This window comes from Juglans regia, chromosome 5, assembly GCF_001411555.2.
Source record: "Juglans regia cultivar Chandler chromosome 5, Walnut 2.0, whole genome shotgun sequence".
NCBI classification, from domain to species: Eukaryota; Viridiplantae; Streptophyta; class Magnoliopsida; order Fagales; family Juglandaceae; genus Juglans; species Juglans regia.
The window spans coordinates 4,309,596-4,324,180 of NC_049905.1; the positions used below are offsets into that span (position 1 = coordinate 4,309,596).

Below are 14,585 nucleotides of genomic sequence, written 5' to 3' on the forward strand. Positions count from 1 at the left end.
TCAAAGGTTAGATCTGGATGGAGCATAATATAATTTTTTTTATATATTATTTATTTTTTATATGTTATATTATATATATTATATACTAAATTACAAATTAATATAACATCAAAATTTAAAATTTTATTATTTATGTCTAATAATCTTAAAATTAATATAGCATAAAATTTTAATATTAAATATAATATTAATATTAAGTTATTAATATAAACCTATTTTGATAATATATATATATATATATATCAAGGATAAATATATTTTATGGCATAATGAATTATAATATATATTCTTTTTTATAAATACAATTCTACACCTTTGATCATATATATTAAATAGAGTAATGTTAGGTTCAAATCTCATATAAGTTATTTGTAAAAAAGTAGGTTTTACTAATAAAAAATAGTTTTTTTTACACTTTTTAAGGTAAAGTCTACTTTTTTATAAGGGTTTGATGAGGATTGTCTATTTGAAATTTGTACAAATCATTTCTCTATTAAATATGTATTTTTAGTTTCCTAAATAATTGAACACAATTCTTGCTATCTTTCTCTGCTCTAGAAAATTTTGTGAGGTTTTTATCATTAAAATTACATAAAAAAAAAAAACTTGATCGAACCAAACAAGAACCAATAAGATTGAGAAATTTTTGGCTTTAGTAATGAATCAGTTTGGTTCTAAAATATACTCAAAACTCGATTACACTCCTAATATTGTTAGAGCCACTAACTCCCACATTGAAACTCTTTGAAAATAAAAAAAATTGATAGTTGCAATCATAAGTTTGTAAGTGTTGCACAATTATTTTAAAATAAATAAATAAATACGAGACTCACATAAAAAGAAAATTAATTTTTTAATAATAGACCCTACTATTTTTTAAAGTGAGTGCACGAGCTTGCTCACTCCACAACTGTATGTAGCATTACTCTTTGAAAAAAAAAAAAAAAAAAACTCCTACATTGAACCCTAACAATATTCCGCGAAATGAACAACTCTATTTCCACGACCATTAAAGCTGAGATATCTTTTTTTTCTTTAAAAAAAAAAAAAAGGAAACTTGACCAGAAGTGGACAGCGATGACCGAGTGAGGCGCTTGCCGAATGCGGGAGAGAAGTGGCAGCAGGAGATGGAGGTGATGAATCTCTGAGCCAAATCGACGAGCCATGCGAGCTAGTCATTATTGTTGTTTTTGGCGCCGGTGCCAGCGTTGAAGATGGGGTTTCTAAGGGCCATAGGAGGTTGATCGTACGTAAGGGTGTAACTGGTTCGGTTTGGTCTCATTTTGGACAAAATTTAAGACCGAATCGGTATGCACAGGTTATACATTTTTAAGAACCGATTCCGCAATGGTTATTCCCTAGACTAGTACTTTCGGTTTTATCAGTTCCGATTCGGTTTTTCGATTTAATATACTATATTATATAATATATATAATAGTATTATAGTATATAATACTATAGTAATAATATATTGTAGTATATTATAATATATATTATAATTTTATTATAGACTATAGTGATATAAGATTTTGTACTTTAATATTATATTAATTAATAATTTATTATATAATACAAAATTATTTTATATATAATTATATATTATATAAAAATTATATATAATATAAAAAATTATAATATATATATGAATCGGTCTAATTCGGTCTGATCTGATTTTAGAAAAAGAAAAATTAAAATCGGATCGATTTTAACCGATTTTAAAAAAAAATAAAATCAATATCAAATTGAACCAAACTCGGTACCGGTTCGTTCCGGTCCGGTTTAAGCGTACAGCATCGTGTGGATGGTCCTCCGAAAGGACTGCTTCTGCAACTCGCCGCCCGTGCCTAATCCCTCTTCCAAAAAGATGTCGCTGGTTTTTCCCTTCACCTACCATCTCCATAATAGCGAGAGAGAGAGAGCGCGCCATGGATATGGAGGGAAGTACTGTAGATGAGCGTTACTCCTAGCCTATCATAAAAAACCATACTATTAAAATTAATATTTATGTTAATAATTTTAATATTTTGAAATTAAAACTAATATCAATTTTTTCATGACAAGCAAAATATACAAAATACTACGTGCGAGTAGTATTGAGATTATTTAATAATAAGGGTTAAAATATTAAAATAGACTCACAGATCATATGATTTATCTTTAAAGATCTGTTTGTTCCGATGTAAAATATTTTTAAATATTTTTTTATTATAATTATAGTTATGCTTGTTTATATGAGATTGTGGATGGACTTTTTAAAATGTCGAAAAGGAGATTGGAGTGAGTGAGTTATGTTGGTACATTGAATTTTAAATTTGTGAATGTTATATAAGATAGATTTGAATTAAGACTGATCAATTTTTTATACGATTTATCAATCTGATACGAACAAGATACGGAATAATAATACAAGTATTGAACATAATTAAGTTTGAATCAATTTTGGTCAACCTAAATATGATTGGATTAATAATCAAGTTATTATTAGGTTAGCTTGCAAACTTATAAATAAACTCGAATAAACTTAATTAAAGGAAAAAAAATAAAAAAGTAATTTGCACCATTGGGTGAGAATCCAAGGTCCCAAATGACACCAATGATCCCAAAAAAGTAAACTTACAAACCGACACGATTTGATATGATATGTCATATTATAAATTTACTTTTAAAGTATTGCTAGGATGCCACCCAACAGTTGTGCCCCTTAACAAAATTTTCCTTTTCAATTTTTTTAATTTTTTTATTCATATTTTTTTAATATTTTTAAACATTTTTAAAAAATATAAAAAAAATATCAATACACTAATAGTATTTTTCTTAATCAGTAAATAAAAAAATTTAAATATATGAACAGTCAAAATGAGGAAGCAAAATGGGACGGCATAATAACATTATTCTTACTTTTATTATAAAATAGATTTAACGTATATGATGTTATGTCAATTTATATATTTACTTTTGTAAAATCTATTTGTAGCTCTCTTTTCTTTAAATTTCCTTACACACTCTACCTCGTTATCCTAACCGCAGGATTGATCAAAGTTCTTCATTCCGATTGTGTAATCTCCAATTATACCAGCCGACATTGCCGGTTAAGTGATTTCTTATATCAACCATTTTAGAAAATAAAAAAGAAGATAAAAAGTTTCCAACATGTTAGATTCATAATATCAGAGAAAAGATAATACTACAAGTTATTTTCCCCAGCAGCATGGAATGCAATACAATTAAAGGATTGGAGTAGCTGCAACTCACACAGTACATGAAAATCTGAATAAATTTAATCAATTTTTTGGGGGGATATAAAAAGGGCAGGGTGATTCTTAGATGAGCACCCATGCTCCTGCTATACAATCTTTGCTCCTTGAGAGATTGAAACAGAGGAGAAAGAATCAAGAATCTCACCCCCTTTCTTATGCAACTATAGTCTTAAAGCTTCTTTAAGCCCAATGCTGAAACTATTTTCCATGCCCCTCTTACCACCATTTCCTGTTTGCATCATGGCCACAAACTCATTGTAATCTATGCGTCCATCCTGCAAAATGAACAGAATCACACAAAAAAAAAATGTTCAAATTACATATGAAATGCATCGGAGTGTTAGAATATGGTTTGGATTCAAAGATGAGATGAGATGAGATGAGATGAGATGAGATGGTTTTAGATGAAAGATGAAAGTTAAAACAAATATTGTTAGAATATTATTTTTTAATATTATTATTGTTTTGAGATTTGAAAAAGTTGAATTGAAATTTAAAAAGATTGAATTGTTTATTATATTTTGTACGGAAATTTGAAAAATTTGTAATGATGAGATGAGATGACATGACATTTAACCATAGCAGTGGAGAAATGGCCCGTAGGTGAAAATTATGAACTTGAAATTTTATAATTATTTTTTTTGGCTTTTCTTAGCCGTTAACAATAAGGTCCATATCTCAAGCCATCCCACTATTCCAAATGCCTGATCACCATGGTAGGATGACCTTAACTTTTTAAATACAACTAGTTTTCATCTGAAAAAACCGTTCGTCCAGCCCAACCAAAATGATTTTCAAGTTCTCTCTACTGGGTTTTACCAAGTTACCAGGTTAGGCAAACTAGACCATGCATTGTTGAGTCAAAAGTTACAAAGAAGTGGTTGTGGGAGCATAATAAAAGAAAATACTCACATTGTCCTGATCAACTTCTTGGATAATTTCTTCCAGGCGAACATCTCCAATGCCAAACTCCTCACAAGCTTTTTGAAGCTCATCAGGCGTAATATAACCACTTCCATCCTTATCAAAGTACGAAAAAGCTGCAAATAGATGATCTTCTCTCTCGATTTTGTTCAGATGCAATGTTGCAGCAATGAACTCCCCGTAATCAATGGTTCCACTGTTATCTATATCTGCCTGCAATTCAGTAACTAAGTGTATTAAAAAAATAATTCTTAATGCAGCATTATTTCCTCGTCATAAGTCAGAACACACGATTCCCGCAAACACTCTTAACCTATTTTCATGTCTTACCAATAGAACATTGGTGCAATGAGACTAGAGAGGTTTTCCAAGCAATCTACTATGTTTTGGAAGGACAGAGAATAGTATATTGATGTCCACATATATATAATAATAGAAAGAAAATGAAACTTGTACCCCCTCAAAGTAGTAACCCTCACCCCAATCAATGCAATCATCAATGGCTAAATCCTGCTTATCCAAAATAATATGGCATTACTTTAGGGGGGTAAGAATCAATCGATTTTCATTTTCATAAAGTTACGTTTTGGCAGGGGCGGGGGTAAGAATATCCCGTGTGCAGTTTATTTCAAATACAAGCATTACTACTCTGCTATTTGTCTTCAGAGGCTCTCTTTCTTCTTTTCCCAGCAATTAGCATAATATCAATTATTGCGACTTGGAGTAGCTCTAATACTTGGATCCAAATTCATCTAATACTTACCGCTTGCATTAGATCATAAATTTCAGACTCCTTAAGATTAGCTCCTACTCTTTTCATACCAGCCTTAAGTTCTTCAAAAGTGATTTGACCACTATTATCCGCATCTATCATCTTAAACATCTCTTTTAGACCAGCTATCTCTTCTTCAGATAAGCTCTCTGCAATGACCTGCAGAGAACAAAGATGGGGAGAAAAAATGTCGTTCTATCTAAGAGAAAATCAAACAATATATTCAATCTATATTATGTACAAATTGCATCTGAATACATTAGTTTATGTGGCAAGGCTAACGATTGAGCTATTCAATGATCTTATATTCAAAAGCCTTCAGCTTTTCCACGGACACTTACTCTAAGAGCCAATTTCTTGAGCTTGTTCATGGCAGAAAATTGCTTCAAGCGACTTAAAACTGCAGAATCAAGAGGCTTGTCAGGAGCAACTCCATCAACTTGAACCCAGGGGTGACCTGTCAGGAATTTGAACCATAGATTAGCCACTAAAAGAAAAACCAAACCAAAACCTACATAAAGGTCAAAGGATGTATACATGCACAACGAATGACAATGATTCGAGACAAAAGGCAGAAGCAGATGCTTTTGTCATTCTAAAGAGTTTTGAATAAAGAGGGAAAATAAAAAAGAAAGTAAGGACATTTGTTCCAAATTACATATCAAGTAACCAACAAACCAGGGTTAATCACCTCAACAACCTTTTCAAGGGTTCAGCAATTTAATGATCTAAAACAGACCTTAAAAGACAACAAAACAAATCAATAGTAGTTCTCTCTCAATATTTTGAAAAACAACTCACTTTGAATGAAAAGTCTTCTCATTTATCAATCAGAATACAAAAATCAACATTACAACAGCATCAAGGGAACTCTCATCATTCCTTCAATGCGATTTTAGTATATATTCATCACAGCTCACAAGAAAAAACGTTAAGGGAAACATTATAGAAAAATAATTCAGCAATTAGAACTGCATTTGCCATTATTCTAGTCCAAAACTTCGCTAAAATCCAGCACAGCATTGACAGGCCAAGAAAATTGTTAGATTTCAAGGTTACTTTTGGTGCAAAAAATGAACAAAATTGTGATCTCAGAAATCAAACCATTCAAGTGATTTGCAGAGACTCAATGGCACATGTATTTCAATAGAAATAGGTCCTGCCAAAATAAGACTCACACAAAACTTCATGTGCAGTTAGACGCCTTTTAGGATCTCGAACAAGCATTCTCTTCACTAAATCCTTTGCACTGTCGGAGATACTAGGCCATGGGTCAGATGAGAAGTCAAGATCGCCATGCAGGACCTGTTCGAATATCCCTTGCTCAGATTCTACAAGATCATGGCGAGGATGGAAAAGAATGTCAGCGAAAAGGAAACAATAAACCAAAATCGGGAACATACTTAGACATACACAGACACCATAGAGTGAAGTTTCAAGGACAAGTAAATTCCAAAATTCTTACCAGCCCAAAAGGGAGGCACTCCACACAATAGAATGTAAAGAATCACTCCAGCACTCCAAACATCTGCTTCTGGACCATAACGTTTTCGCAGAACTTCCGGTGCAACATAATATGGGCTGCCAACCACATCAGAAAATTCTTCACCTAGAAGGGTACAAAACCATTGATTTCTTATTAGAAAGTCTCAAAGAAACAGAGGAAGGAGTGGTAGAACAATCAAGCCAATAAGTAGCTACACATTCAACCACAAATTAAACAATAATTTGAGAAAAAAAGTTGTTGGTAGAAACATGCTTGTACCTGAAAGTAAGCAGTATCATTGCATCATATTTAATGCATCATAATGTGAACATGTGTTCTATTAAGATTCTGAAATTCCAACTTAGAATCTACTTATAGGTGATAAGCCTAGCACAAAAAGGAAACAAAATGTAGAACTATCATTGTCCATAAACTCAATCCAGAAATGACTGAATTTAATCTAAAATTAAAATTAGATTTAGTGAAAATAAAGTCCATCGTTTTGCAGTCTATGAACTGCCATATCCCACAGTATGTATGAATCTAAAGTATTGAGTGGAAAACTAATCTTATAGTCAAGAATGTTTTGGAAAGATAGCTAGAGTGATATGGACAAAACTTAGCTTCAGGTCAACAGAGCTTGTGCCCCAGATATTTGAAGCCAGCACAATATTGAAGCATAACTCCATTGACGATAAAAGAATAGTGGAAAATACTCTTTTTTCCAAATATATATATATATATATTCGATTACATTACACAGAAAGCATATAACGATAATTAATACAATACTATGATGCCATCAACTAGAGAAATCTTACCCAGCCATCAACTTTAGAAAAACAACAATGCAGCAATTTGAGTAATTTCCAGAAGAAAGACAACCGCCAGAATATACCTGGTTTGAAGAATATTGATAGGCCAAAGTCGATGGTTTGGAGAAGTGAATCCTCCTGATTGTTGACAAAGAGAAAATTCTCAGGCTTAAGGTCCCGATGCATTACTCCCAGTGAATGACAAGCTTCTACAACCCCAACTATAGTTCTAGTAAGTGCAGCTGCCTTTCTTTCTGTATAGTGCCCACGCTTAATAATCCTATCGAAAAGCTCGCCTCCTGCACATAGTTCCATCACAACATGAACCGCCATTTTATCTTCATAAGCTCCTTTAATAGATATAACGTTTGGATGCCCCTTCAGATGGTGCATTATCTGAATTTCCCTTCTCACATCCTCAATATCTTCGTCTGTTATCAACTTCCTCTTTGCAATAGATTTGCATGCATATTCTTCCCCCGTTGCCTGCTCCACACATAGAAACGTTGTCCCGAATTGCCCTTGTCCTAGTTTCTTCCCCAGACTGAAAAAATCCTTAAGATTTCCAGTTTTCGTATTTAACACCTCGGCACGAAGCCCTGCACTAGCCACCCTCTTCATATAAGGGTTCTTCTTGCCTTTTGAGGGTTGTACTGGTTCGGATTTAGTTTCTGGTTTTGGCATTTTCACTTGTTCTGGGGGTTTGTTTTGGACCGGCAGAGGCGATCCGGGCTGATTATGTGTTTGCTCATTGATTGTTTCTCCATTGGTATGAGAAGAAACCGAGTCATCAGGCGTCCGTGTCCGCCACATTGCGGCATAAACTGATTGGACGAGACCATTACTAGCCATGCTCGGTCCGACACAAGTATTCCCCATGTAGCCTTAAACTGATTTCTTTCTAAACACCCAACTTTCAACACCAAGATCTAATCCCACTGAACCTGTTAACACAAAACATGGGAGATCTGATCGTCACAACCTGAGTGAAAATATGAACTGTTTTGCTCTGGACTTGACACAGATAACAAAATCGAATCTCGAATGCATCAGCACCAACAGAGAAACGGATCAAATAACGGAAGCAGTTCTCACCAACTCTCGAGAGTTCTTCGTCACTAGCAGTTGCCGATTCCTATCTATGGAAAGATGTTAATAAATTGCACAAATGATCTAACTGTAAGATTAGTCGAACAAATACAGACAAATAAGGATACCCAAAAGAAGTCAGAACCTTTGTTGATGCAAAATGAAATCCATCAATAGAAGAAAAGCCCCTAAAGTTATTGGACCTCAGAACCGGTCAGTCATCAAACAAACCAGGAAACTTCTACGAAAAGCTCAAAGGTCGTCAAAATTGAAGAATTCCAACAAAAAAAAATAGAACTCCCAAGTGAGAACAAACATAAAAAACATAAAACTAAGGAAAAGGTAAACAAAGTCGAAAAGGTGGGAAAAAAAAAGTGAGAACCTCTGGTTTACCAGGTCTCTGAAACGAATATTGGAGAAGAAAAAGAAATGGCAGCCTTTGGTGGTGTGTCTGGACTCTGTAAGCAAGAGCAGGCCTTATTTAAATCTACTTGGTTGCTGAAGAAGGGTGATTTATTCGAACCCGTAAACGCGTTCGGACGGTATAGTTCCAATCACCGGAATCTTCGGCCGACTGTCGTATTGACATAGAAATCATCCACGGAAAATGATAGGGATCCCGCTGAGGGATCCGTTCATTTTTCCCGTTATAATTGTTTTTTTGTTTTTTGTTTTTTGTTTTTAGTGATTAAGAAAATATGAATTTTTTTTAAAATTTAAAAAGTGATAAAAAAAAAAATGATGTGAAGAAAATTTTTTACATTATTTTTTTAAGAAAATTTTTTACATTATTTTTTTAATAATTTCAAATATTTTTAAAAAAATAAAATTTATAATATTATTAAATAATATTTTTTTAATCATACAAAAAACAACTAAAAAAATATATATATTGTAACGGGATCCCGCTGCATTGCCCAATGCCTATCATCTAATCCTTTTGTTGGGATAAAATGCCAAACGGTCCTCCAAATTGGTCGGTCAATGTCTCGTGAGAAATCGAAGTTTTCAATCATTTTAATTTATTTTAAATTCATTATTGATAAAATTCATTATTTTTTTAAATTCTTAAAAAATATTAAACTCATTAATAGAAAATATAATTTAATCATAAAAAAATCTCAGAAAAATAAATCAATAAACTAATATAATTTGATATGATACGTTAAATTTTAAAAATATTTTTATTAAAAATTAAACTTAACGCATCATATAAAACTATGTCAAATATGAGTTTATTTTTATAAAAAAAATTTATAGTTATAGTATTTCTCGATAAACAGAGATATCCTTTGATCTCACATTTTATTTTTGGTTGTTATTAGCTTATAAACTTGGCTCCAATAAAAACAAAAAATAGCATTTTGGGTGCATAGGTTTTAGTTTTAGTTTTTTTTTATTGATTTCTGTGTTTTACTATAAAATGGTTTTAAATATAAATCATCATCCTCATGACCATCAAAATATTTCATAATATAGAAGAGACGAGACGTCTCATTTGGATATAAAAACACTTTCGACATATCTCATTTTATTTTATTTCATTATTATAATTTTTTTAAATTTTTATTTAAAATATAATAAACAATTCAACTTTTTCAAATTTAAAAATATAATAAACTCAATCTATAGGGGATTTGTTGTGAGAGAGAGGAAAAATGTCATCAGACCACAAGGCCATTGATGCTTCAGAAGTTATCATTTTTGGGTGATAATGTGAACTAAAATGTAATGAAGATGAAATTACTTTAATTGGGGTAATGAAACATGGTAGGAATTCTCAATTGCTCATGCAAAAGGTATTGAAAAGTTTGTTTGTTTATCTTTTTTTTTTTAATTAAATATGCATTAAATTAAAACGGAAATACAAGAGAAGAAGAGGGTGGAGTGTCCCATATAAAAACTTCATTACATTTACGGTAACTGCATTGTTGGGAGAGAATGGATAAAACAAAAAGAAAATTATTTACACATAAAAAAATTTATAATATTTTACACAATTAAGTTTTAAATTAGGTGTATTTTTATAAAATATCTTATAAAAGTAACATTATTTTATAAAAATATATTCATTTTATAATATATTGTGTAATATATTGTGTGTATATCATTACTCATAATTTTTAAAGTTTCAAATATGTGACGGCATGTAAGACTCACGCGCGATTTGAATAGCATGTCAGCCTAACGGACTGATTGTACCGTTGTACGACAACAATTTTTAGCCTATTTTATAAATCGGGACTTAGAGAGTGTAGCGATACAGCACATACACAGATTTACGCTTCGTTTAAAATTTAAACTCATCTCAACTCATCAGTATAATTTTTTCAAATCCTAACAAAAAATATAATAAACAATTCAATTTTTTCAAATCTCAAAATAATAATAATATTAAAAAATAATATTCTAATAATATTTTATCATCTAAACTTAATTCAATTCAACTTAATTTAACATCTAAACGCAGCCTTAGTGGCCAAAAAGCAGTAGATCATGCAATTTCCAACTTGGTAAATAACACAAAAGTGAAGAAAACAATGGACACAAAACTTTATAAACATAGAAAGAAAAATGGGAGAGAAATTTTAGAGTGAATGTGGAAAGAAATTTTTAGAGAAGAGGTGAAAATAAACAATCCTTGTTTCCAATTAGCCAGAGACCGAAAAGTTTGCTGGATACAACCCAAGTGTATTGAATAAATGGCGAGAGCACTAACATTAATTTCTCCATATGTATACATAAAATCATATTTTTTGGATATTGATTTTACATATCAATAAAAATTTTCATATTGAATTATTCATCTTTGAGTCAAATAATTATTTTATTATTATTTATTTTTTTCTTAAAATTATTTTTTTTCTTTCAAATTTCTTCCCATTAGTGTCGAAAGAGAGAGAATAAGGAGAAAAAAATATTTCGAGAGAGGGTTTGTTTTCATTAGTATCAAGAGAGAGAAAAAAGTAATAAAATAACATTTAGAAAGTAAACAATGCATTTTTGAATTTATAGTAATATTGTTCATACCTATGTAAATTTTTAGATATGCATAATCTAATACAATCCCATTTAAGGTCATATTATGCAAATATGTATATGCATATACGCATTAGTATCGAGAAAGATAAAAAAGTAATAAAATAATATTTAGAAAGTGAATAGTGTATTTTCAAATTTGTAGTAATACTGTTCATAGCTATGTAAATTTTTAAATATGCATAATCCAATACAATCTCATTTAAAGTCATATTATACAAATATGTATATACATATACAGATACATAATCCAATACTAGTACTCTTATAATTGGATAGTTCAATGCCTCAAGAAATCTTTATTAGGAAAGAGTCTTTTTCTCATCCTAGCAAGTTTCTATATTGAATAATTTTGTCAATATAAATAAGAAAAAAATTGGTTGGGATGAAAATGAGTAAATAAAACATGTTTGAAATACAATATGGGACCAATCAAGAGGATTCTCAATCCAAACAAGAGCCAACTTATGAGAGCGTTTAATTACTATATCTCAACCCTTTATATATAATAAATAAATAAATAAATCTTATATCTAACACGAGCAATGATACACCTATAATTATATCGCAGTTATTTTTTAAAATCAATCAATGCAAAATAGCGCCATCTTATCGAAAAAAAGCTGAAGTTTTATTTATTTAAATCTCTAACACACCATTTATAATAGGGTCCATTACAACTTAAAAAAAAAAATCAAAACACTAAGTATTTTTTAACATAATAGATATGAAAGGCTTCCACATCAACGGTGTGCAAAGTATATAAAAAATCATATTTATAAATAGATTTTAAAATAATTTTATGTATAATCATAGAGTACATAACTATTACGTAAATATTTTAAAAAAAATTTATTATTATTTTATTTAAATTTCATATTTATTTTTTTTAAAGAGATTATATAATATTTATACATTCTATAATTATAAATATCATTTTTATATTTTTTTTTTTACGACCGCTGTAGTCGGCAAAACTTTGTGTTATGGTCACGCGGTTTTAGAAACACCTGTGTTTTGGCCCTTCAGGGATCATTCTAACAAGCGGTGGACACCGCAATCTACGCCGGCCAATGCCGGCAGTTGCTACCATTTGAAATAAAAAATACACCTTAAAACACTTAACATTCACATTTATGCACTTTTTAACTTTTTCTTTGGTTCTTTGTCTAGAAAACGAAAATAAAGTTGAGATTAACACAATAATAGTGAAAAAGTTTTGAATGAGTAATGTTATATACAGTTATAGAGTGAATAAATATTACATCATTATTTTTAAAAAAATAGGATATTTATTAAAAAATTCGTTTTATTTTTTTATGTGAATTTCATATTTACTCACTTTTTTTAAAGATGCAAATATCATTTCTCATAATAATAATAAAAAAAAATCCTCTCAAGTTATTGTTGAATTTAAGAGTCTCAACTAGTGAGCATGATAACATTTTATTTTATTAATTTAATATTGTATGAAATATTTATACAGACATTAATAAATATTATAAAACTGTCTTGATGAGTCTATCTTTATCTTCTTTGATCCTAACATAATTAGTTGATGTACAGTTATGATTAATGTGATAGGTATTAATATACACTTCACAACAAATGTTAGGCATTAGATGTAATGTGTAACGTATTACAACAAAATTAATGACAATAGTGATTAATCATGGGATGAAAAAAAATATATAAATAAATAAATAAATAAAGTATTCATGGGGGTGGTGGTGGGAGTTGGGTGAAAGTGGCCCACAGCCCACTTTACATATTTTTCTTCCCACTTTGAAGATGAGCTTAGCATTAAAAGCCCACTGCTTGCCCACCTAGTACCTACCAAGTCAAGCTGTACATCCTAAGGATCCGTTTGAAAATAAAAATATTTTTAAATTATTTTATTATGAATAAATATAGATAAAAATTACTATTAAAAATATTTATTTTACATATATGATATAGTATCATCTAGACCATACATCTTCCTAAATGAGTGTTGAGAACAATCAACTAGAAGCAGCTAGCAATGAGTGTAAAATATGCACTGTTATAGTGACTTCTCTCTAACATTACTCTTTTATTATTATTCATAAATTATTTATTACTATTTAGATATTCAATGACAATACTCGTCATGTAGAATTTCCTTTTTAAAAGTAAAACCCACTATAAAAAGAAAAATGTTCCAACCACACAAATTTTATAGAGATAAACTAACAAATTAACATAAATTTATGTGATACGTCATATCTATTTTATAATAAAAATAATTTTATAATATGACGTATCACATCAATTTATTTTTATGAAATTTTTTTGTGACCAAAACATTTATCTTATAAGAAACTGATTTTTTTTTTTTTTTATGAAATTTACTTTTATATATATATATATATTTTTAATCTCAACTGTTAGATTTTCTCAAAGGATAAGTTATAAAGAGAGAGAGAATATAGGGGCAGATAAAGTGGTAATTTTGGTAATTTGAAGATAACAAAAAGGATACGAGTGTAATTTTACTCAGTATCAACTCATACTATCTCGTGGAGTGGACTCTTTAAACAAACAATAATTCGTTGCTTAATTTACACCAACATTAAAACCGTATTACCCATTAATAATAATAAAATTGTTAACTTTTTTACTTTATAATTCGAGTATAGAAACATCCCTCAGAAAGTTCTTGGCGAGTCAACTCAGTTTTTAGCAAATCAAAATCATCCAACTCGGTGGGGCATTCAAAACAATATAATATAGGCATCGTCTGGACAGTGAAAGTTTTTCATTTCATCTTATCTCATTTTATTGTTATAATTTTTTTAAATTTTCATACAAAAATTAAAAACAATTCAATTTTTTAAAAAATTTTAAAATAATAATTATATTTAAAAAATAATATTTTATTTAATTTTCAACTTTCATCTTCAATATCCAAATCACATTAGTAGTAAGAAGTGATCTTCTCATCTAAAAACAGCACGTGGACTTCTTCTACTGGCTACCAGAAGCCAATCTCAAATATGAGGATGGATTTACGCCACAATATATCATCAAGCAGGATTGGTGGAGCAGAGACTGCCAACTAGGAAAGATACTCCTCTGAAAATCTGGCACTTCGTTTTCACCAATGAGAAAGAGATTCAGATGAGCCTAAGGATAAGGGTCCCTTGTTGATTCCATTACTATAAATAGTACACCTGTCTAAG

General features: G+C 30.2%; 1 protein-coding gene across 6 annotated transcripts; it reads right to left on the minus strand.

Moving 5' to 3' along the window:
* Positions 1-3,129: 3,129 nt before the first annotated feature.
* Positions 3,130-8,972, minus strand: LOC109019928 (calcium-dependent protein kinase 1-like). 6 transcript variants are annotated; one of them, XM_019002315.2, is made up of 9 exons: positions 8,489-8,972; positions 8,350-8,393; positions 7,338-8,198; positions 6,419-6,562; positions 6,132-6,284; positions 5,295-5,410; positions 4,945-5,112; positions 4,170-4,394; positions 3,130-3,532 (listed from the first exon to the last, which is right to left on the minus strand). In XM_019002315.2, exons 3-9 carry the CDS (start codon positions 8,131-8,133, stop codon positions 3,419-3,421), a joined length of 1,716 nt encoding a protein of 571 aa, XP_018857860.1. In that variant the 5' UTR covers positions 8,134-8,198; positions 8,350-8,393; positions 8,489-8,972; the 3' UTR covers positions 3,130-3,418. The 6 variants fall into 6 exon arrangements, with proteins under 6 accessions (XP_018857860.1, XP_018857863.1, XP_018857862.1 ...); XM_019002318.2 differs by lacking the exon at positions 8,350-8,393 and having other exon boundaries at positions 8,737-8,972; XM_019002317.2 differs by lacking the exon at positions 8,350-8,393 and having other exon boundaries at positions 8,726-8,972.
* Positions 8,973-14,585: the final 5,613 nt, after the last annotated feature.